Below are 22,436 nucleotides of genomic sequence, written 5' to 3'. Positions count from 1 at the left end.
ATTTGGGACTGACTTAAGTTGATGCACTTACCCAAAACATGCAGATATCCAGAATAAGTTTTTAAAAAAACTATATGTATTTGAATTGGGACTGGTGATCTACACTGCACTTAAGCGGAGTTTGCACTCATCAGTAGTTGACTGTATTTACTTCTATGATGTAATAGTATGCACACTGACCTTCTCAGATGAGGCTTCTAGGGATTTTAGGTTGTTGGTCACATTTTTCAACTCCTCCTCCAGATCACTGCATTTACTACCGGGGAATAAAGGAAGAAAAGTACTTAGCATTGGCATCTCAATACTTAAATACACAATACTGGAAGGATCTTCACATGATCATTTCAGGAACCTTTGTTTACCCTCTTATTTTGGTGTAGGAGGCGTGTGCTGCACTTACAGTTCTGAGACCTCGGCCCTCTCCTCAGCTCTCTCCAGTTCTCCCTCAAGGATTACCAGCTTACGGGCCACCTAAGGTAGAGAGATAAACATATTAGTGGAACAGTAGGAGTATGTTAAGGGATACTTCTATGAATGGATTATACCCCAGACAGAACAAACTCTATGGGACCATGTGAAGTCCCACCTCCTCGTATTTGCGGTCGGCCTCCTCAGCGATGTGTTTGGCCTCCTTTAGCTGCATCTCCTGCATCTCCATCTTCTCCTCGTCCTTGGAGGCCCGGTTCTCGATCACCTTCATGCCTCTGATAGGACAGGACACACAGTAATGTCAGCAACACCCAAGATACAATCAATTTCAAGTATCATTTACACAGCCCACCCAATATGGAGGCACATTAAATGGTTTTACACATTCAAGATGGCTTTCCGGAAATATTGCTTTCAGTACGCTATTGAAGGGGCTGGTCATTTGCTAGCAATTGACATGGCATCAAAACCTATAACAATAAAAAAAAAAGTCAAAGCAAGCCACATGTGCCTGGTACTATCGAATGGAAAATGGCATACACAGTGCATTTGGAAAGTATTCAGACCCCTTGACTGTTTCCACATTTTGTTACATTACAGTCTTATTCGAATACAAATGAAGTTGTTTTTTTTCTCCCCTCAAACTACACACAATACCCCATCATTTATTTAACTAGGCAAGTCAGTGAAGAACAAATTCTTATTTACAATGACAGCCTTGACAAAGCAAAAACAGGTTTTTAGACATTTTAGCAAATGTATTAAAAATAACAAACTGGAATATCACATTTACATACGTTTTCAGACCCTTTACTCAGTACTTCGTTGAAGCACCTTTGGCAGAGATTACAGTCTCAAGTCTTCTTGGGTATGACACTACAAGCTTGGCCTGTATTTAGTGACTTTCTCCCCTTCTTCTCTGCAGATTGGCTGGGGAGTGTTCCTGCACAGCTCTTTTCAGGTCTCTCCAGAGATGTTCGATCGGGTTCAAGTCCGGGCTCTGGCTGGGCCACTCAAGGTCATTCAGAGACTTGTCCCAAAGCCACTCCTGCATGGTCTTGGCTTTGTGCATAGGGTTGGTGTCACAGTCTTAGGTCCTGAGTGCTCTGGAGCAGGTTTTCATTAAGGATCTCTCTGTACTTTGCGCCGTTCATCTTTCTCTCGATCCTGACTAGTATCCCAGTCTCTGCTGCTGAAAAACATTCCCACAGCATGACGCTGCCACAACCATGTTTCACCGTAGGGACGATGCAAGGTTTCCTCCAGACATGAAGCTTGTCATTCAGGCTTCATCAGACCAGAGATTCTTGTTTCTCATGGTCAGAGTCTTTAAGTGCCTTTTGGAAAACTCCAAGCGGCCTGTCATCTGCCTTTTAGGAGTGGCTTCCGTCTGGGCACTCTACTATAAAGGCCTGATTGTGGAGTGCTGTATAGATTTTTGTCCTTCAGGAATATTCTACTGTGGGACCTTATATATACACAGGTGTGTCCCTTTCCAATTCATGTCCAATCAATTAAATTGACCACAGATGGACTCCAATCTAGTTGTAAAAACATCTGAAGGATGATCAATGGAAAGAGGATACGCCTAAGCTCAATTACAAGTCTCATAGCAAAGTGTCTGAATACTTATGTAAATAAGGTATTTCTATTTTTAATTTTTAATACATTTGCAAAAATGTCTAAAAACCTGTTTTTGCTTTGTCATTAAGGGGTATTGTGTGTAGATTGAAGAGGAAAAATATTTATTTAATCCATTTCAGAATAAGGCTGTAATGTAACGAAATGTGGAAAAAGTCAAGGGGTCTGAATACTTTCCGAATGCACTGTAAATATAAAGATTAAAAGGTGAAAGATTATAAATACGTCCGTTTCTGTGGCTGGCTGGTACTGACCTCTCGCTCTCATCCGCAGCCTTCTCTGCCTCCTCCAGTTTCTGCAGCGCAGTGGCCAGCCTCTCCTGGGCCCGGTCCAACTCCTCCTCCACCAGCTGGATCCTGCGGTTCAGACCCGCCACATCACCCTCCGCCTGGGAGAAGAGAGGGGGATGAGGTCAAAGGTTACACATATCAGGGTCACACTGACACAGTAATGTGTTGTACTAGAAAGAAGCACATCCTGCTAAGAGGATGTTCCCTGGATGGTACCCTCACATGGTCTCCTATCATTGCTATGCAGATGACACTCAACTACTTTTCTCCTTCTACCTTCCGACACCCAGGTGGCGACACTCATCTCTGCGTGCTTCGTAGATATCTCAGCTTAGATGTCAGCCCACCACCTCAAGCTCAACCTTGACAAGAAGGTGCTGCTCTTCATTCCGGAGAAGACCAGCCCGCTCAAAGACCTCTCCTTCCAGATTGACAACTCCACAATGGTCCCCCTTCCAGAATGCAGAGAACCTTTGTCGTAACCATGGACAACACCCGGTCGTTCTTTGCAAACATCAAAACAGTGACTTGCTCATGCAGGTTCATGCTCTACAACATCCAAAGAGTACGATCCTAGCTCACACAGGAAGTGGCGCAGGTCGTAATCCAGGCACTTGTCATCTCCCGTCTGGGCTACTGCAACTTGCAATTGGCTGGGCTCCCCGCTTGTTCCATTAAACCCCTACAACTTATCCAGAACACTACTGTCCACCTGGTGTTCAACCTTCCCAAGTTCTCCCATGTTAACCGCTTCTCCGCACACTGCAAAAATGCCTTTTGTGAACTAACATTCGATCTGGACTTTCTTTCCTCCCCTTACTACCTCTGACTTTGCTGATAGCTACTTTATTGAGGAAAAATGGACGTACTATGACTGTGATGTGGTTGTCCCACCTAGTTATTTTAAGATGAATGCACTAACGAGCTGTAAGTTACTCTGTATAAGAGTGTCTGCTAAATGACTCAAATGTAAATGCTAATGTAATGGAAGCCATCATATGGGGGGTAAAGACATCCTCAGTCACCCATAACCATGTGTCAGGATCCAACGACAGGGGAATACACAAAGTGCCCATATCCTCTTCATGATCCCTTTCCTATAGTAAAATTACCAAATCGCCCTCTAGTGGCCTCATGGGTGAAATGTTATTAATATTTTTCAGAATTTTGTAATTAAACAGAAAGTCCGGTGTTTCTATGTCAAACGGTTTTGTTATATTTCAGTGTTCTGTGAAGTATATAAAGTGTAATATTGGGATGTAAACTCAAAATGTAATACATTTCAACTCTATATCTGACATGGTACTGTTGCCTTGGTTTGTTTAAGTCAATAACCATATGTGTAAGGTGTATACATTCAAAGTAGATTTGTTTAAGACTAACAAGAAACACTCTGTGTGATCCTGATTTAGCCCACTGCAGTAAAAGGTCAAGCAAGGCAATCTATTTGGCTGAGTTCTTGGATGTAAAATTAGTCATGCATTCAGTGTCTAAATAATTAATAACTAATTTACAAAGTGAATTGGAGACAGATGGAAACATTCAAATGGATAGAAGCAAGAGTCTTAAGGTCAGTAGGTTTAATGATGAATGATCATCGAACAGAACTACTGATTCCATTCAGTGGAATCCATTTGATTTGATTTAAGACAAAATAAGTGGGTCACATGATGGATTTTTTTGGGGATCCTCTTTACTTGATAAACAATCCCGTTCGTAGAAAGCAAACAGAAAATCAAACCTTTATTCCCTCTCTCAGTCCATAAGCATATCCACCTCCCAGGGAGTAGGCTTAATATAGAAACACAGATTTCAGACAAATACAATGGAAGCTCTCCAGCCAACTCTGACTCAGGTCTTACTACTACTACTCCTCCCACAGTTCAATACAGCACCCACAGGCCTGCCCTTGGCTGACCATGTCCAGACCCAGCGTACACAACTAGGCCTCAGGCCTAGGGCCTAGAAGAGAAGCTCTACAGAGATAGAGATGGGGGTTACTGTTGGAAAGTGAGGCATAGAGAGAGCTAACAGAGGACAGAGGAAAAGGGCAATTAGGATTTATTTGTGCAGAGTGAGTGCCATTCCATTCTCCCATGGGCTGGATATTTCAGCTCTGCTCAGGGATGGCTGTGGGAGAGACATTGCTTCCTGCTCTGCTCAGGGCCTGGCGGTTAGTCAGCACTCTCCTTTCTATGCCTCTCTTTTGCTTTCTCCCGATCTATCTTTCAGGCCTAACTGACACCCCCCCCCCCTCTCTCCCTAGTTAATATGTGCTTAGCATGTGCTTAGAGAGGCAGTGGAAGCGGGCAGGAAATGTCCATTAAATGAATGATGGATCAACAGCCAGCCAGCTAAAAGTCAATTGAATCCAACGAGACACTGAGCGTTTTCTAAACTGGTGCATAAACTGACCACAAAATGAATCATTGTGGATAATACATCTTCCCCTAACTTCTTTATGGGGTTGTATGGACATCAGATCAACTGCCAGACAGTTTGAAAGAGACGAGGCCTGAAAAAACAGATACAGTTATGAGGCAATTGTCTGGAGAAAGCCTCCACACATAAACAAACATCAATTCTATTCATGAGCGCAGGTCAGTTAGGTATGCATGTCTGTATGTGGCTATGAAACCCGTTCTGATACAGACAGGCAGGCAGTTAGCAATAGAGCTACAATTGCTACCTGAACAGTTGAATGGCTGTTGTGTTGACCAAAAAAATCAGCAGCATAGAAATATTTTTACTAGCGGATTTACCACTAAAACAATGAGCGATAGCCATTATAAACTAGTGCCTCAACTCTATCTAACATCAGACGTTGATTATCATGTGGGGAAATCTCCCCCAGACAATTCTCTGTGTGTTTTAAAGCTTGCTTGTCCATCTACAGATGTAGGATCTTAATTTGATCACCCTGTTGCAGGATAACTTTTCTGCAATGCAGGAAATTTAAAAGTTCTAGTGTTTTAAAAGGATTCAGACAAAAATCCGCATAATAATTTACATGTCCTATTGCTGCAGGATTTCCTGCTATAGCAAACTGGCTCAAATAAAGATCCTACATCGTTATATAGTATGTTCCAAAGGTAAATCATTCAGCCATGTTGAGGGAACCAGGCATTCTTCTTCGAGATGCATGATGATGTAAGGTACTTGCATTCAAAAACTGAAGTCTCTCAGAGTTGGTTGGAAAAGCATATTGTTAGTTAGATTATTTACTGTGTAGCTGAACGATGGACCAGGCCCATACCATGTGGATAGTCGCTAAAGAATACTCTGGAGACCTGAAAAGTACCACAAAGAAAAGTATGCAAATATCATAGCTAATTACCAACTATCTGTCATAACAACTTACAGTCACACCCTATACAGTACATGAGCACATTCCTGTTATTTAGACGAAAATGTAAAGACCCTATTTGAGAGAAAGGAAATGGAGTCGGTTTAAAGGGGAAAATGGTAGAAAACGGACAGGAAACCAATCCACACTACTTCCTGACCTTCCTCCCTCCCCTCTTTCTCTCAGTCAGTTCAGGGTTAGAGGAGAGTGCTTTCTCTTTCTCTCTCTTTCTCTCTCCCTTTCTCTCCCTCCCTCCCTCTCTCTCCTTCTCCCTAGCCATGCCCTTCCGTAGTCAAATAGCATTCTCTGGCTGCCTGAGACACACACCTTATATGGTAAAACATACTCGAGAGAATGTTTGTGGTGCAGTGCCAAGAAGATGTTAGAGAGCGCGCGCGCACACACACACACACACACACACACACAATGGCGCACAGACATACACACAAAAAAAAGAGACACACATAGGAAAAAAATGCTAGGAAAAGGAAAGACACCAAGCTAAGGAGGTGCTCTGTTAGTGCTTCCTCTCTCACATATAAATAAGAGGATCCAATTATGAATGGAAGATAGAAAATGTCTAGTGAGAAACTCAACAGACTAAAGTTATGCTAATGGAATGTCTATTATTATGTCATGGCATTAAATACATCAACAATAGTGTATAGAATGAAAAGCGTATCAGTAGCGACAAATGTAGGATCTTTATTATTGTGTGGATAATAATTAATGGACATTTTTGTTGGGGGTCGATTCCTTTTTTCGGAAGGGAAAATCAGATCTGAAATTTCAACGTGTAAATTACAAACTTCAGAAGCTTTTTTAACTCCTAGCCATTAGCTTCTATATATCTGCTGTACCAGCTGACTGTGTTCTGTTGTATTGAGGCCGTTTGAGTCTAGGTGGCAGCTGATGACACAACGAAGCCCCACTGACACTAATAACCCACTGCCACAGCATCCTTATCAAGCGCCAGCAGCTCACTACAATACGCTTGATATTCCACCAGCATCTGGAGTGCTAACTCGCTGAATCGCTCACTTTGTCCCCTGCTCTGGACAAAGTTCTATCTCCCTCCCTGTGGCCATGCGACCAGCTTTCTTTACGCTTTGGAGACTTTATATCAATACCAGAGCCTTTTCATTGGCTGTGATTATGTAAATGCTGAGCCAAAGATGACAGGGATATACTATTTAGCGTGTAATTTTTTATCCAAAGGGACTTACAACAGTGACTGAATACATTTTCGTATTGATGGCCCCAGCTGGAATCGAACCCAAGACCCTGGTGTCACTAACGCCATTCTCTTATGAACTGAGTTACAAAGAACGAAGGAGGTGAGAGTGAGACATGCATTCATTAGAAAACACATGCCTGTTGTCACTCTCATCCTGAAGAGTCATAAGCATTGAGAGGGAGCGATGGCTACTGCACGTCAGGAATCTAATTATTGCTTCATTTGAGGACAGTGGGGTAATGAAGGGCATAAGGATTGGGTTTCTATGGAAGTGTTCCAGGCTGGAGCTGTGTTATAGTGCTGGTCCAGTCCTGTTGTGATCCCATCTGTTAACAGAGACTTGACATACAAAGACAGCCTCATATAACTAGGCATTTCAGGAGGAGATATGTAAAGGCAGGATATTAAACATCAGCCACGTGCTTCTAATGCAGTGCCACAAGCCTTTTCAATGCAAATAGTACGCTAAATGAACAGAGTGGTCAACTCCATCGTATTTCAGCCACATTCAGACCCTGTCCTGTTCCTCATCCTGACTTAAGCCAGCTTCAGAGTAGGGATGGCTCACTGATTTGTTTATGGGTCTGAGAACATGTGCAAAACAAAAGCCCTGTGCTTCAGCAGGGTCTCGGTTGCTAGCCAACACCAGGAAGTAGTGCCGGTATGCAAATAAGAAAGTGAAAGCTCAATTGGGTCTTAGACCGGAGAGTTAAGTACCAGCAGGTAAAGTAAACATTCTGCCTGTGAAACTATTTACTGGTTTATATATTATGCTGGTCTAAAGCAGTGGACAAGCTTAGGCCTGTCACTATGCGTGGCAGTGGGATCCCTGGTCAACACTGTAAGTACAAGCCAACATCCACTCCCTCAAATACTGTACTTTCAAGTTCCAAGGGAGGGCCCTGTGCCCAATGAATGCCAAAATGTATTACTGTTAAACTTAAATTTGAATAGTCGTGATACTCCCATGGAGAAAGTCCAAAGTTAGATCTTTTTTTCTTCTTCAGTGGAACCAGGAAGTAATTCTTTCCATAGCATGCAATGCATCATGGTGCTATTTGTGGCAGGAAACCAGTGGCTAATTACCAGACAGGCCAGTCAACAAATCTAGACCTATTTGGCATTCACTACTGTATATTTACGTGGCTGTCAAAAGCATACAGATCTAAGCAAACAAATGTTATTTAAAACTTGGTGAGAGGGATAGGCTGCCCAGTTAGCACATTTGGTTCCTTGGAAGTTGTGGGAACGTCCGTTTTTGGTTTCCCATTGGTTCTGGGAACGAAGCCATATGTATCCTGACCAGTAAAACTGAATGTTTTTGGGGCCTTGCGAGTGACGCAGTGGTCTAAGGCACTGCATCGCAGGGTTTGGCCGGGGGGGGGGTCTTTACTTGGCTCATCGCGCTCTAACAACTCCTTGTGGTGTGCCGGGCGCGTGCAGGCTAACCTCGGTCGTCAGTTGAATGCCGTTTCCTCCAACACATTGGCGCAGCTGGCAGGTGCCCGGTTTGGTGGGCCATGTTTCGGAGAACGCATGACTCGACCTTTGCTTCTCCCAAGCGGGTTGGGGAGTTGCAGCGAAGTGACAAGATCATATTTGGATATCACGAAATTGGGAAGAAAAAGGGGGTAAAATAAATTTTAAAAATTATGTTCTGAGGACGGAAGTGAACATTCAAAGGAAACAAGCACTCATTAAGATCAGGTGTGGCCAACACACCTGAACACACTTAACAAGATAGAGGATAGAGAGAGTTTTGTCAATGCGGAGAATGGATTGTATACATTATTCTTAAAACATTCTCTGAACGTTACTAAAGTTCATGTCAATGGTCTTAACGTTCTGAGAACAGAATGTATGTTTTTGTATTCTTAGAAGTTCTCTGAATGTTATTAAAGTTCACTTGTGGTTTTTATGTAAAGTTTTCTTAACGTTCTCGGAACAATTTGAGAACATGACTTTAAATACAACCATGAGAACACCTGTAGGAAACGTTATGCTGAAGTACGGAAATTCCGACAGACGAACGTTGTTTCTTAAGGGTCTAAAACATTACCAAATTTTAAATGAAATGTAACCATGTTTGAACTTTTAAGAAACGTCCTGTTAAAGTAATGAAATACCAAGAAAATAAACATTTTTGTCAAGTTCCTTAAATGTGCTGAGAATGTTCCAAAGCCATGTAACTATCCTGCACCATTCCCAGAAAGTTATGTTAAGATTTTATGCTAAATAACCATAGGACAACCACGCTCATATGGTTCTCAGAATGTTATGCGCTAGCTGGGTGTGGTCTGCTCTTTACACTTTTATAATAAGTGATTATAAATATCACATTATTCTATAGAAGTCTTTTGATAAGAAATATTTGCAGCACCAAAGTCAGTAGCCAACTTCATATAGCAACTGGGTTCTCTTTTAGACCCCCCAGATAATCAGGATGTGTCTGTATCTCTGAGTCCAGGCCTGGGAGAAATGTCCAGCATCTGCTTATCTTCCTGCTGATGTGGGCTGAAGCTGCGGCACAGGAAGTGTCGGAGTGGAGCCGACAGGCAGTATCCTGGTCCTGTTCCTCAGGGGCAGGGAGTAGAGAGAAGCTGCGTCTAACCACTGATACTGGGTCAGATACTGTTTCATCCCCCTAACGGTTAAGGCTAGGACTGGGGGTAGGGTCATCTGATCCTAGCTCTGTGGTTTGGAGCACTATGGTTTATATCGAGCCAGAGGCAGTCCCTCCAGGAAGGGTCTGGGAGTGAAGCTAGCTCCGCTTGGGATAGATATCATCCCTCTCCTCTACATACATAGAATATGGATAATAATCTGAAGTAGGCCTAGAACCTCCAACCTAATCTAAATACTGTGAGAACTGTTGATATGAATATATAGAACCTCAATGAAGCACATCTTGTTTTTGTGACCAACTTTTTATTTTGTTTGGACATTTTCCTTTTTCAGAGGGGGTTTACAAGTACAAAAACAATCAAACAAAATGCATACAAAGATAAACCTGACCCATTCCCCCCTTAGTCCCCATCCACTCGCCCGCATCCTTCCTCCCCACCCGGAAACCATGCTTCCCACCCCTTCCCTTCCCATCCCATTCCCTTCCCAACCAAGGTTGCTTATCAGTTCATCTCCCTCCCATCCATCCCCTGAGTCTCCTCTTAGAGACTCTCGCCTTAACACCCCTGTCCAGTGGGCCTGAATACAACAAGTCTAAATAAATATATATTGTGTAATTGGTTTGTATGTGTGGGGCTTTAGCTGAGATTGTTCTTTACAACATCAAGTATTTCTTGATAATCATTCCATGGTGGTTCAACAAAGGCAGAGGGTGTTGTGTGAAGTTAAGTTATGCCTTGCAAGACAAGAATGCCACTTCACTCCAAAATAACATCAAGGCATTCATTTTAGGCCAATAGTCTCCATGTTTAAACTATTCAAAAGACGATTCATTACCTCAAGAAAGATAACAAATGTTCCCTCTTTTGTGCAGCTTGTTCCAATGAAAGAGTTTGTTGTGCCAAGAAATCACCCTGGTTTGCCCCAATTATTCACACATGGGCCCATACACCCTTGAGGTTAGCCACACAAGTGCTTACTCAAAACTCAACCACTTCAAGTCTTTTCATCCTTGAACACAGACTAATGGCTTGAGCTTGAAGGGATAGTTTGGTATTTTGGCAATGAAGCCCTTTATCTACTTCCCCAGAGTCAGATGAACTTGTGGATACCATTTTTATGGCTATGCGTGCAGTTTGAAGGAAGTTGCTATCTAGCGTTTGCGATAGCGCAATGACTGGAAGCTTTTGTGAATTACAAACTCCAGAAGCCTTTTTAACTCCTAGCCATTAGCTTCTATATATCTGCTGTACCAGCTGACTGTGTTCTTCCAGTCATAGCGCTAATGTTAGTTATCATTGGTTCGTGAAACTACCTTTAACTTTTTTCATGCTTGAGAGACATAAAAATGTTATTCACGAGTTTATCTGACTCTGGGGAAGTAGATAAATGGCTTCATTGACAAGATCCCAAACTTTCCCTTTAAGAGGTACATTTCAAATGCTTTGAGGCTGAGAAGACCGACATGATGTAAGGTCTGAGTCTGTGACTGAAGAAACTGTGAATGTAATTAGCAGCCAGGTTGCAGACTTGGGGTCAATTCAGGGGATGAAATGAAAATGCATCCCCCACAATGCCTGGTTTTTAAGCTTCTCACAGACCCACGATGGTCTCCCTGCTGTCCAATCATGAGTCAGTACTCATGTTCAATGAGCCCTGAGGTTCTGTCTCTTCTATATGCATCACCATATGTCAATGAAAGCTGCCTCTCTACAAGGCCTATATCTGACAACAACTACCAAGAAGCCATTCGCACATTTACATCCTGGGCCTCTCGTGGAGGACAATGCTATCCATCAAACATCCATTTCACATCCCTCTTTCTTTTGCTTCCTTTGATGGATTGCACTGAAATGAAGGGGAAACCCCTCCTTTAGCCAGATCCTCTCATTACCTCACCTCTTGCTGCCTTCCCAATCAAGACCTGGCAGCTCAATCTCTCTACTCTTATTAGGCCCCCCACAAGTAGCCATTTAATGTTTCTATTGCAAATATGTTTTGATGATTCAGACATATTTCAAAAGCATTTGAAATACTTTTTGAACCATACAGCTATTTTACAAGAAACTTAAGTTTGTGCTGGCCCTCCAGATTTACCAATTTTCTATACTAACATCTTGTTCCAGCATTAGACTCATACAAACCTAAATTGGGCCTTTTATTAAGCCTAGCCTAGTTACAGCGTACTCCTTTATAATGAAAAGGAAATGTCCAAAGAGAGGAAAGGACCATATATTTAGGTCTTGAAAATATGTCAATAGTGGATTGTCTAAGATAAAGATGGATGATTTCTACTGTAGCACACATCTGATGATTAATGGGCACGCGCTAGGACCTTTAGCAGTTAAGCCTTTTTTGGAGACCATTGTGTCTTCATTACCGGCAGATCAATTCATTAACGTGTATCTTCCACACTATTACAGAACGTAACATTATAGCAGACGTGGTCATGAGGAGAAGGACAGATAAGCGAAGTTTTTAAAAGGAGTAGACAGAGGAAAAAGATAAGTATTCGATTGTCTCACTTTCTCCCGAAGTTCTCGTTCCCCATCCAGTTCTCTCTGTAAAACCTGGGCTCGGTCTTCTGCATCGTCGGCTTGCTGTTGCAAACACTGGATTTTTCTTTTCACAGCGTCCAAAGAATTCAAACCCGACATTCTCGTACTATTCGTTAAAAAATACTTTTGGTTTCGAAAATTGTAATATTGTGCAAAGGTTGCTTTGGTCTATTCAAACAGGATATAATACTACTACTCAGTCTTTGGAATGGACCGAAATAGCAGAATATAAATCTTCAAGTGCAGTGCAATAAGAAAAGTTGTATAAACCAAGACAATAGGTTTTCCAGGTGGTTATTTAGTTCAGACTAAGAGTAACTTTTAAAAAAGTATTCAAATATATACTTTGGAATGAAATATGTATGAACGCGTTAGCGAAGCGTTCCGGTTTTGAACGGCAGAGAATAAATAAATAAAAGGAAGGAATGATGAGGAAAGTTCCTCCAATACAGAGAAGTGTGATTCAGATGAGGTCACGGTTTTAGGATAGGCGGGGCGTTCCCGTTCTGCGTGATTCTTGCGGGTGTAGGCAAAGGGGACTTTCAATGAACAGCTTCAATGGCAAGAAATCAATCCATTTTGTAGCCTATAAAGAGTCTTATGTACGTTAACAGTTGCCAATGCCATAGTAAATAATGTATGTTCTTCAAATTCAGGGCTTCAATTTAGTCACCAAAGACAGGGAAAACAGGAAATCCAGTCCAGCAAACATGAGGCTAAAATGTGACACTTAAGTGCCTATAAATAGCTCTTCTCTCTGGTTTGATATGGAAAATTCATACTTGAACTTTAAGAGATTATTCTGAACAATATTCGCAACAGTTCATTCTAATTATCTATTACAGTGTACAAAAATTCCAGGTTTTATCAACAGTTGTTAAATCAAAGTCTAAAGCATTTGATTTTAGGCTAAATCTTGTGGTGTTTTCGTGTAGCTCTGGCGACTCCTATTTGTATTGGTTACTGTAACTTGATTGTTGAATACCTCATCAATATGTGTGTGGGTAGCAATACACAAAACAATTCACATGATTCAGTTGTCTGTACTCCAGCAAGCAGATGGAATCAGCAGGTTTTGATTTATGGTGTCTCGGGTGAGTGTCTTGTGGAAATGTGGTCTTTCAGCTCCAGCTCTGTGAGTGCCTATGTGAATTCCCCACCGGAAAAGCTTGGAGCATTTATTTCATTAGACACCGGAGTGTGGGCCTATCTGTTTGCTTTAGCTGCATTCCTGACATTCCAGAACTGCTGCTCTGCCCTGCTGCTCCACAGCCCTTTTCAACCCATATTCACTACAGCCCATTCTCTTAAGGTTACCATGCCCCACAGACACAAAGGAAATACCACACGCTTCAGGTTGGAGTTCCCCCTAGGCACTGATCTAGGACCAGCTTAACCTCCCTAAAATCCTGATGTTAAATCATTAGCTGGGAAAATTTACCTTAGACCAGTGTCTAGGGGCAACCTCACCATACTGTTAATTTACAATGCCTCACAGACACAGGCTAACATTAGCAATCAGCTGTTGTCTGGCTTATAGGGCAGTAATTCTCTGCCTACTCATCTGATTTGGCAGTGTTAATTCAGATGTGTAATGAGTTGACCGTTGCCTCTAATACATGACATGTGGCGGAGTGTTCAGGAGCATGTTTTCATGGGAAGCCTGGCCTAAATTCCCCAGAGCTGCCATGTCAGTCCTGCCTTCCTGGGCCTGGTCAGCCACTTCCTCTCTCTCTGTCTTTCTCTCTCCCTGTGCAAGACAACAGTGAGTTTCTCTGGGATATCCGGAATCCCAAACAATATGGTCTCCTTGTTGAAGTTGGGGCACACATGGCTCAGATAATCTGACTTTGTTGTTTTATCTACAAACCGCTATCTCTTACGTTAGAGAATTTTAAAAAGTGTTACAGGAACTGTATTGTTACTGCTAATTGTTTTCTTGCATAGATTGTTTATTGTATAAATATTGGTGCTCATTCTTTCTGTCTGCTTGCAGATCTCAGACACCAGGCCTACTGTGTTTGGGAAAATGAAAAAGTGAGTCTGGTATGAGAGATAATATATCATAATGACAGCAGGATAACATCATTCTAGCCACAGGCAAAACAAACACTGCCTTTCTTTGACGAACAGTCGTTCAGAGAGCACATAACTAATATCAAAAACAGCCTTTCCTCTTATGAAAAGTTGCTGAATTTCTACATTTTAATTTCTTATTAGATAATCAGATTGTGGATATTGAAAAACAACAATATGGGCTTATTCATACTCAACATCAAAAATATCCATCAAAAGTATGACGAGCACACACTTGATCCTCTTTGAAATGAAGCCTAAGCCTGTATTTAAATGTAACCTTTATTTAACTAGTCAAGTCAGTTAAGAACAAATTCTTATTTACAATGACGGCCTACCAGGGAACAGTGGGTTAACTGCCTTGTTCAAGGGCAGAACAACAGATTTTTACATTGTCAGCTCAGTGATTTGATCCAGCAACCTTTCAGTTACTGGCCCAACACTCTAACCACTAGGCTACCTGCTTGTAAGTACAGTCAAAGCAGGTGTAGAGGGATACCCCCTTTATAGCAGCCACCCAGCCATACATACAGTATCTACTATCCAGAGTTTACCAGCATTCCTGTATGTTAACCAGTGCGGTTGTGTTTAGGCGGAACATAGTGGCTGAGTGTGTATGGGGAGTTGGTGAGCTAATCTTTCAAGACTAGGCGCCCAGAATGATATACACATTATGATCTCCACACAGACAGTCCTGATCAAAGCACACTCACAGCTGGCGCTGGGGCAACAGACCAGCCATCTAACTAGAACAAGTAGAATGGATATCACCATTCAAAACAATGGCATGTGGTGGGTAGCCAAGAACATTGCTGACCAAATTTGGTGTAGGCCTCTTAACACAAAGGCCCAGGTCCCAACCAATGATGTATATAAACCATTGATTGCTGATGCTATGCATTGGCCATTAAGAGGCTTTGAAGCCGCCGGTCGGCCATGTTGGCACTCTCCAGTAGGAGCAGTCCTCTATAGAGCCCCACAGTGGAGGCGTCATAAAACCTAGTGGTTTTATGGGTATTAAACAGGGAAAGGGTTCCAATTGTTTTTCCAGCATACATTTTACCCATAGAGGATTTTAGGAACACTAAAATATGGGCTGTGTTTTGTGTAGGCTTATTATGGTGTGACATTTTGATAACTATGTAAATCTCTCTCAGACAAGATGACTTTTATCAATATATTCGGCTCTTATTTACTCTCAGATTCGAAAATGCTAATTAGCATCAAAGTAGACGTCATGCAAAACTACAAATCCCTGCAAGCTCCTGCACGTCATCTCTAGCTGACACCTTTGCTAACAGGTATTGTGTCAATTTAAAACTTGTGCAAGACAGTTCACAGAATTGTACATTTAGAGAAATGTTGCCAATTTATTCAGTACTACATTTAGCTAACATTAGATAGTTAATCCAGAGATTCTTACCTTTGCCTCGATTCGTCAGTCTCATCCAGATCATCATAGCGTTTGTACTTCTTTATGATAGCCACATTAGCAGCTATTTGGCTTTTCATTTTTGAGGGGTAAATACAGGCAAATATATTGATAAAAGTCACCTTGTCCTAGAGATTTACACAGCTATTTGTATTTTTAAATTTTAACTAGGCAAGTCAGTTAAGAACAAATTCTCATTTACAATGACAGCCTACCCCAGCCAAACCCAATCCCGGGCAACGCTGGGCCAATTGACTCCCAATCACAGCCGGTTGTGATACAGCCTGGAATCAAACCAGGGTCTGTAGTGATGCCTCTAGCACTGAGATGCAGTGCCTTAGACTGCTGCGCCACTCGGGAGCCCAAATCAAAATGTCACACAAAGCCTACACAAAACAAAGACCTCATTTTAAGTGTTTCTAAAATCCCTTAAATGCAAAATGATTGGTGGAAAAAACAATTGGAGCCATTTCTCTGTTTGACTTCCATGTTTTATGGTTATTATACCACATACTGTGGTACTCTATGGGAATGAATAAAATTGTGCAGTATTTCAATCAAATGTTTCAAGGACAAAATTACATCTATTTAAGTATTTTTGTTGTTGTATTGGAGACAGTAGCATTAGTAATCTAAAATGTTTTACTTTTAAGAACATTTTTGCTCACATAATATAATTCAAAAGTATACAAAATGGTGTGTGTAATATAATACATGCATAAACAAATGTAGACATGAATAAATTAATTTCTATAACTTCCAAAATATTTTTTACAACGGTGGAAGAGTGCCAAAATGGAAACATGGTGGTTTCAACACATCGCCCCCTATCAGTCATCCAGTGTATATATAAATCATCCCAACAGGTGGGAACCATTCCAATAATGCTTAATATTGTAAAGGAGCTGATCGCGGACTACAGGAAACGGAGGGGCGAGCACGCCCCCATCCACATCGATCGGGTTGTAGTGGAGCGGGTCGATAGCGTTGAGTTCCTCGGTGTCCACATCACTAACAAATTAACATGGTCCACACACACCAACACAGTTGTGTAGATGGCACGATAGCACCTCTTCACCTTCAGGAGGCTGAAAGGATTTGGCATGAGCCCTCAAGTTCTACAGCTGCACCATTGAGAGCATCTTGACTGGCTGCATCACCTCTTGGTACGGCAACTGTAAGGCCATACAGAGGGTGGTGAGTACGGCCCAATACATCATAGGGGGCTGAGCTCCCTGCCATCCAGGACCTCTATACCTGATGGTGTCAGAGAAAGGCCCCAAAAATGGTCAGAATCCAGCCACCCAAGACAGGCTGTTCTCTGCTACCGCACGTCAAGTGGCACCAGTACTGCAAAGTCTGGAACCAACAGGAGCCTGAACAGCTTCTACCCCCAAGCCATAAGACTGCTAAACACTGAGCAAATGTTATGTCTTGTGAGCTAAATGTGTTTTTAAACTTCCGGCGAGTGTTTACAGTGAACACTGAGGATGTACCCTTGCAGTTTTAGACAGTAGCCAATTGACTATTCTGGCTATTTGAGCATAATGTAGGCCTACCAACAAAACCAATGCAGCAAATCCCATAAATTTTTTATGTGGAATTATCTTTTGATTTCTATGATATACAGTGCATTTGGGAAGTAATTCAGACGCCTTTACTTTCTCCACATTTTGTTACGTTACAGCCTTATTCTAAAATGGATTACATAAATATTGTTCCTCCTCAATCTACACACAATATCTCATAATGCCGAAGCGAAAACGGGTTTTTAGAAATGTTTACAAATCAGGCATCTATGGTCGAATTGCTGCAAAGAAACAACTACTAAGGGACACCAATAAGAAGAGGAGACTTGCTTGGGCCAAGAAACACGGGCAATGGGCATTAGACCGGTGGAAATGTGTCCTTTGGGCTGGAGTCCAAATGAGATATTTTTGGTTCCAACCGCCATGTCTTTGTGAGACGCGGTGTGGATGAACAGATGATCTCTGCATGTGTATTTCCCACCGTAAAGCATGGACGAGGATGTGTTATGGTGTGGGGGTGATTTGCTGGTGACACTGTCTGTGATTTATTTAGTATTCAAGGAACACTTAACCAGCATGGCTACCACAGCATTCCGCAGCGATATGCCATCCCATCTGGTGTGGGCTTAGTGGGACTATCATTTGTTTTTCAACAGGACAATGACCCAACACACCTCCAGGCTGTGTAAGGGCTATTTTACCAAGACGGAGAGTAATGGAGTGCTGCGTCAGATGACCTGGCCACCACAATCCCCCGGCCTCAAACAAATTGAGATGGTTTGGGATGAGTCGGACCGCAGGGTGAAGGAAAAGCTGTGTGGGAACTCCTTCAAGACTGTTGGAAAAGCATTCCAGGTGAAGCTGGTTGAGAGAATGCCAAGAGTACAAAGCTGTCATCAAGGTAAAGGGTGGCTAAGAATCTCAAATACTTTTTTGGTTAATACATGATTCCATATGTGTTATTTCAAAAGTTTTGATATCTTCACTATTATTCTACAATGTAGAAAATAGTAAAAATAAAGAAAAACCCTTGAATGAGTAGGTGTTCTAAAACTTTTGACTGGTAGTGTACTTAACCCACGCGCCCAACCTCCTCCTAGTCCCCTTCCTCCAATCACCACCCAGTGGGTGTGTGATAGGGGCTCTACCCAGGGTGCTTTGCTGCCCACTCACGTCTGCGGCGGTCTTCTCAGACTGTTCCAGTTTCTCCTGGGCGTCTTTGAGGGCCTCAGAGTATTTGTCCAGCTCGTCTTCAGTCCCCTTCAGGTTCTTCTGCAGGCCCAGCAGCTCGTCTTCCAGCTAGAGCAGGACAGATGTTTGTTAGTTAATAGTACACGCAGTTAGCCCTCTCTCTCACCCACCCACTCATACACGCATGCACGCATGCACGCACACACACACACACACACACACACACACACATACACATATAAGCTCTCCTGCATGCACACACTCACAAACATTGGTGTCTTTTCGTCTTTCAGTATATTAGCCTACTCATCTTGCTTTCTTATATTTCTATTATGATAACTCTTATTATCTCACCGTTTTATCAAAGTCAACGTAAGGTTTTTAGTATCAAGTTTCCATCATATGTTGCCGTTCTTGTTTATCTTCTTTAATGAATTAATAAAATGTGAGATTGTGTTTCCAAATTTCTACAAGAAAATATGTTGGTATGGGTAGGAATGTTTATGCTTTGTTCAGTTCTGTCCTTCAGTTACACATCTAGCTGTATCTGTAACGTCTGCTTCCAACTCACACCCTCAAACATGTAAATCCCCCGAATGCAGCTCACTTTCCAGTCCATTTTCCAGCTCACACTCTCAAACACCTAGATCCCCTGAACACAGCTCACTTTCCAGCCCACTTTCCAGCTCACACTCAAACACCTAGATCCCCTGAACGCAGCTCACTCTCCAGATTCCAGTCACCTGAATTCTAATCACCTGTTCACATACCTGTATGTCATTATCACACACTATTTAGGTCAGTTCTTTGCAGCCCATCCCTGTGAGGTATTGTTTGGTTTGTGACTTGTCTTTCCCACGAGTTACTCACGTGATTGAGAGTTTTTGCCTGCCTCACTAACGACGCCTTTTGCCCATTCCCTGCCTGTACTTTAGCCAACGGCTACAGGACCACCATTGCTACGGTAAGGCTGAGAAGAGTGCCTTTCACATTACCACAGTAACCTTCCTAGGGTTCGTGCTGACACCAGGAGGGGTCAACATGGACGAAGGCAAAGTCACGGCTGTGTTTAACTGGCCCAAACCTACCACCGTAAAGGAACTACAACGTCTCCTAGGATTCTCCAACTACTACTGCCGGTTCATTCTGGAACTGCAGCAGCACAACCGCTCCTCTCTCAGCTCTCACCAGTCAAAGCCCGTACCCTCCAATGGACCGACACCGCCCTTACTGCATTTGAGACCTTGAAATGCCTCTTCACCTTTGCACCCATCCTTAGGCAGCCAGATCCTACCCTTCCTTTTGTTCTGGAGGTGGATGCAACCGAGGTCGGCGTGGGAACGGTTCTCTCTCAGCGGGTCGGGACACCTCCCAAATTACTCCCATGTGGCTTCTTTTCCAAGAAACTGTCACCTGCTGAGAGGAACTATGATATTGGGAACCGAGAGCTCCTCGCCATTAAGCTGGCTATTGAAGAGTGGCGCCACTTGTTAGAGGGAGCTCATCACCCATTCCTTGTCCTCACCGCCCCCTGCAATTTGGAGTACTTAAGTGCTAAGAGGCTCAACCCCAGACAGGCTCGCTGGGCACTCATCTTCAACTTCACCTATCTGCCAAGCAAGAAAAATGTGAAGGCTGATTCCTTATCCTGTCTATTTGACACCCCTTCCTCTAACCCAGCTCCTGAGTTGTGTCGTGGGACCCATACAGTGGGAAATCCAAGCAGTCGTCCAGGAGGCCCTATGCCACGACCCAGCACCTCCGACACTCCTGCAGGCAAGACCTATGTTCCTGCATCCGTCAGACCCCAACTAATGCAGTGGCGCCATACCTCGCTGAGTTCTGGCCATCCCGAAATCACCCGGCCCACGGAGCTACTGACACGCAAGTTCTGGTGGCCATCCTTAACAGCTGACGTCCGAGATTACGTTCTTTCCTATCCCGTCTGTGCTTGGGCAAAGAGCCCTCGCCAACTGCCTACCGGTAAGCTCGAGCCTTTACCTGCAGCAAACACACAGATCCCCTGAATGCAGCTCACTTTCCAGATCCCAATCACCTGAATTCTATTCACATGTTCGCACACTTGTATTTCATTAACGCACTATTTAGTTCAGTTCTTTGCACCCCATCACGGAGGTATTGTTTTGTGACATGTATTTCGGAGCACTGTTTTTCCCGCGATTTAATCCTCCCGTGTATGAGTTTTTGCCTGCCTCACTAACAATGCCTTTTGCCTATTCCCTACCTGTACTTTAGCCTATGGATTTATAGGACCGATGTGTCTACCCAGAATCCATCTTGATATTCAGGGGACCTATTTAGCATTCCCAATGTTACACCTCTATGATTTGATGGTAAAACATTAAATAAATGAATGCCTATAAAGTTATAACTCTGCAGCTGGATTGATAATCTGCTCAAAACAACAGTGATGAGAGAAATCTACAATGTGCATGGTAACTTCCCTCAGGGTGTTGACAGTTGATTTCATTTTTTGTCAGAACAATAAAGCGCTAGCATGCAGAGCCTGCACACACACTGGGGGCTAAGTAGTAATCAGAGTTCCCCTCTGTGCCTTTGGGGCTCTGAAGTGCTGATAATCCCGCTGGATTCCACACGGCCATCTCCTATTGTCTAAAAATACAGCTGCTATCCTTGGTTGACTGTGTTCTCTCAGGCAATGGAGACGCATGTCAGGCACTTGGATGGACTCCCGTACAGACGCCCTTGGTCTACCAGTGGTCCTCTGCTACAGCTATACCTCTCCAGAGCCCCATCACGAACCTCCAAACTCGGGGTGAATAGGATCTGGGGCCTGGGTCCATCTCTGTGGAATTGTAGGACCCCGACCACCACTGGGCTTATCCTGATTTAGGCTGAGCCTTGTCAACAGACCATCAAGACGATGCTGCATCCAGCACCTATTTGTCCTTTTTTAAATACATTTTTTTCAGTTGGCATCAGTTTAGTCCAAGCCTGGGGGATAAAGTACTCGGCTCATCATTAATCTTTGGACTATGTAACTAAAGCTATAATTGGAGGTTATACTCCGTTTTAGCTGTGTTTTATTGCTCTTGTCAAGTCCCAGTGGTACTGTGTGTTGTCCATTGAAGGAGTTGTCACCCGGTCCTCTTTCCCTCCCAAGGCTGCTGTTGGTAAGGAATCTTTCCTCATAGGTCAACATCATCTTTCATTTGTTGATTTAACCTAAACACTTCCACTGAGCTGCGCTCTGGTCAGCTGCAGACATTACAGGCATATGCACACTGGGTCCACTTTGATTCTTTCATTAACTTTGATTGACTTGGTCTCACATCTTTTATTACAATTCTCTAACAATACATTTGCTAACACTGTCAATCTTTGATTTGGGTCCACACTTTAATCAAACCTATTTGCGTTGGATTAACTACACACAATTTTCTCCGAAAAACTTCTGGTATGGAACAAATGTTTAGATTGGCTTACAGAGTGTAGAGCAGTATGAGACATCAGAGCCCGTACATGGTTTGAATTTAAGCATCATCCAACTCGGATATCTCTTGTGATATCCCTTTCATGAACATAGCTTTTGATTAAATCCTGCACTTTATCCTTCTGTAGCTAAGTATTTTATTTTACCATTTTACTGTGTCAACTGAGTGATGTTATATAGATTAATCTGCATGTCTCTTTCTCAACTCACCTGCTTGCACTTGTCCTCTGCTGCCTTCTTGTTGTTCTCAGCCTGCTCTGCGCGGTCGATGGCGTTCTCCTTGTCCAGCTTCAGCATCTGCATCTTCTTCTTGATGGCCTCCATAGTGCCTGGTTAGTGTGCTCACGGAGAAGAGAAATGTAGCTGAGAAAGTTGTTACCCCTGTAGTTTGAGATAGAGCCTGTCCTATGCAGTAATGGAGCGACTACTAGATCCTGAGTCCACAAGTCAGAGGGCTAGAGAAACAGAGGTAGAGAAAGAGGGAGAGCAATGGAGTGAGAGACAAGAGGTTGCAAGCGCAGCACAGAGGGATGCAGACTTGAGCCTAGGGCTGCTGTCAATGCTTTAAACTCTCAACCAAACCTGAGTGTAGTCTCCGATGCTTCCC

The 22,436-nt window shown here is 42.9% G+C and overlaps 1 protein-coding gene across 2 annotated transcripts in view; it reads right to left on the bottom strand.

Moving 5' to 3' along the window:
* Positions 1-22,436, bottom strand: part of LOC112252201 (tropomyosin alpha-4 chain) — a 26,365-nt gene extending 3,929 nt beyond the window's left edge. Inside the window, exons 1-6 of one of the 2 annotated variants that reach the window (XM_024423233.2) lie at positions 22,040-22,436; positions 18,337-18,462; positions 2,325-2,458; positions 587-704; positions 401-471; positions 181-256 (exon numbers count right to left, since the gene is read on the bottom strand). In XM_024423233.2, coding sequence (XP_024279001.1) covers positions 181-256; positions 401-471; positions 587-704; positions 2,325-2,458; positions 18,337-18,462; positions 22,040-22,153 — 639 coding nt within the window. In that variant the 5' untranslated portion in view covers positions 22,154-22,436. Of the gene's footprint in view, positions 1-180; positions 257-400; positions 472-586; positions 705-2,324; positions 2,459-12,093; positions 12,582-18,336; positions 18,463-22,039 lie in introns of those variants that run through there. The other variant, XM_024423234.2, reaches the window with a different exon arrangement.

This window comes from Oncorhynchus tshawytscha, linkage group LG06 (genome assembly GCF_018296145.1).
Source record: "Oncorhynchus tshawytscha isolate Ot180627B linkage group LG06, Otsh_v2.0, whole genome shotgun sequence".
NCBI lineage: Eukaryota > Metazoa > Chordata > Actinopteri > Salmoniformes > Salmonidae > Oncorhynchus > Oncorhynchus tshawytscha.
Note: the sequence above shows the minus strand (reverse complement) of the source record. Positions and strands in the feature narration are given on the sequence as shown.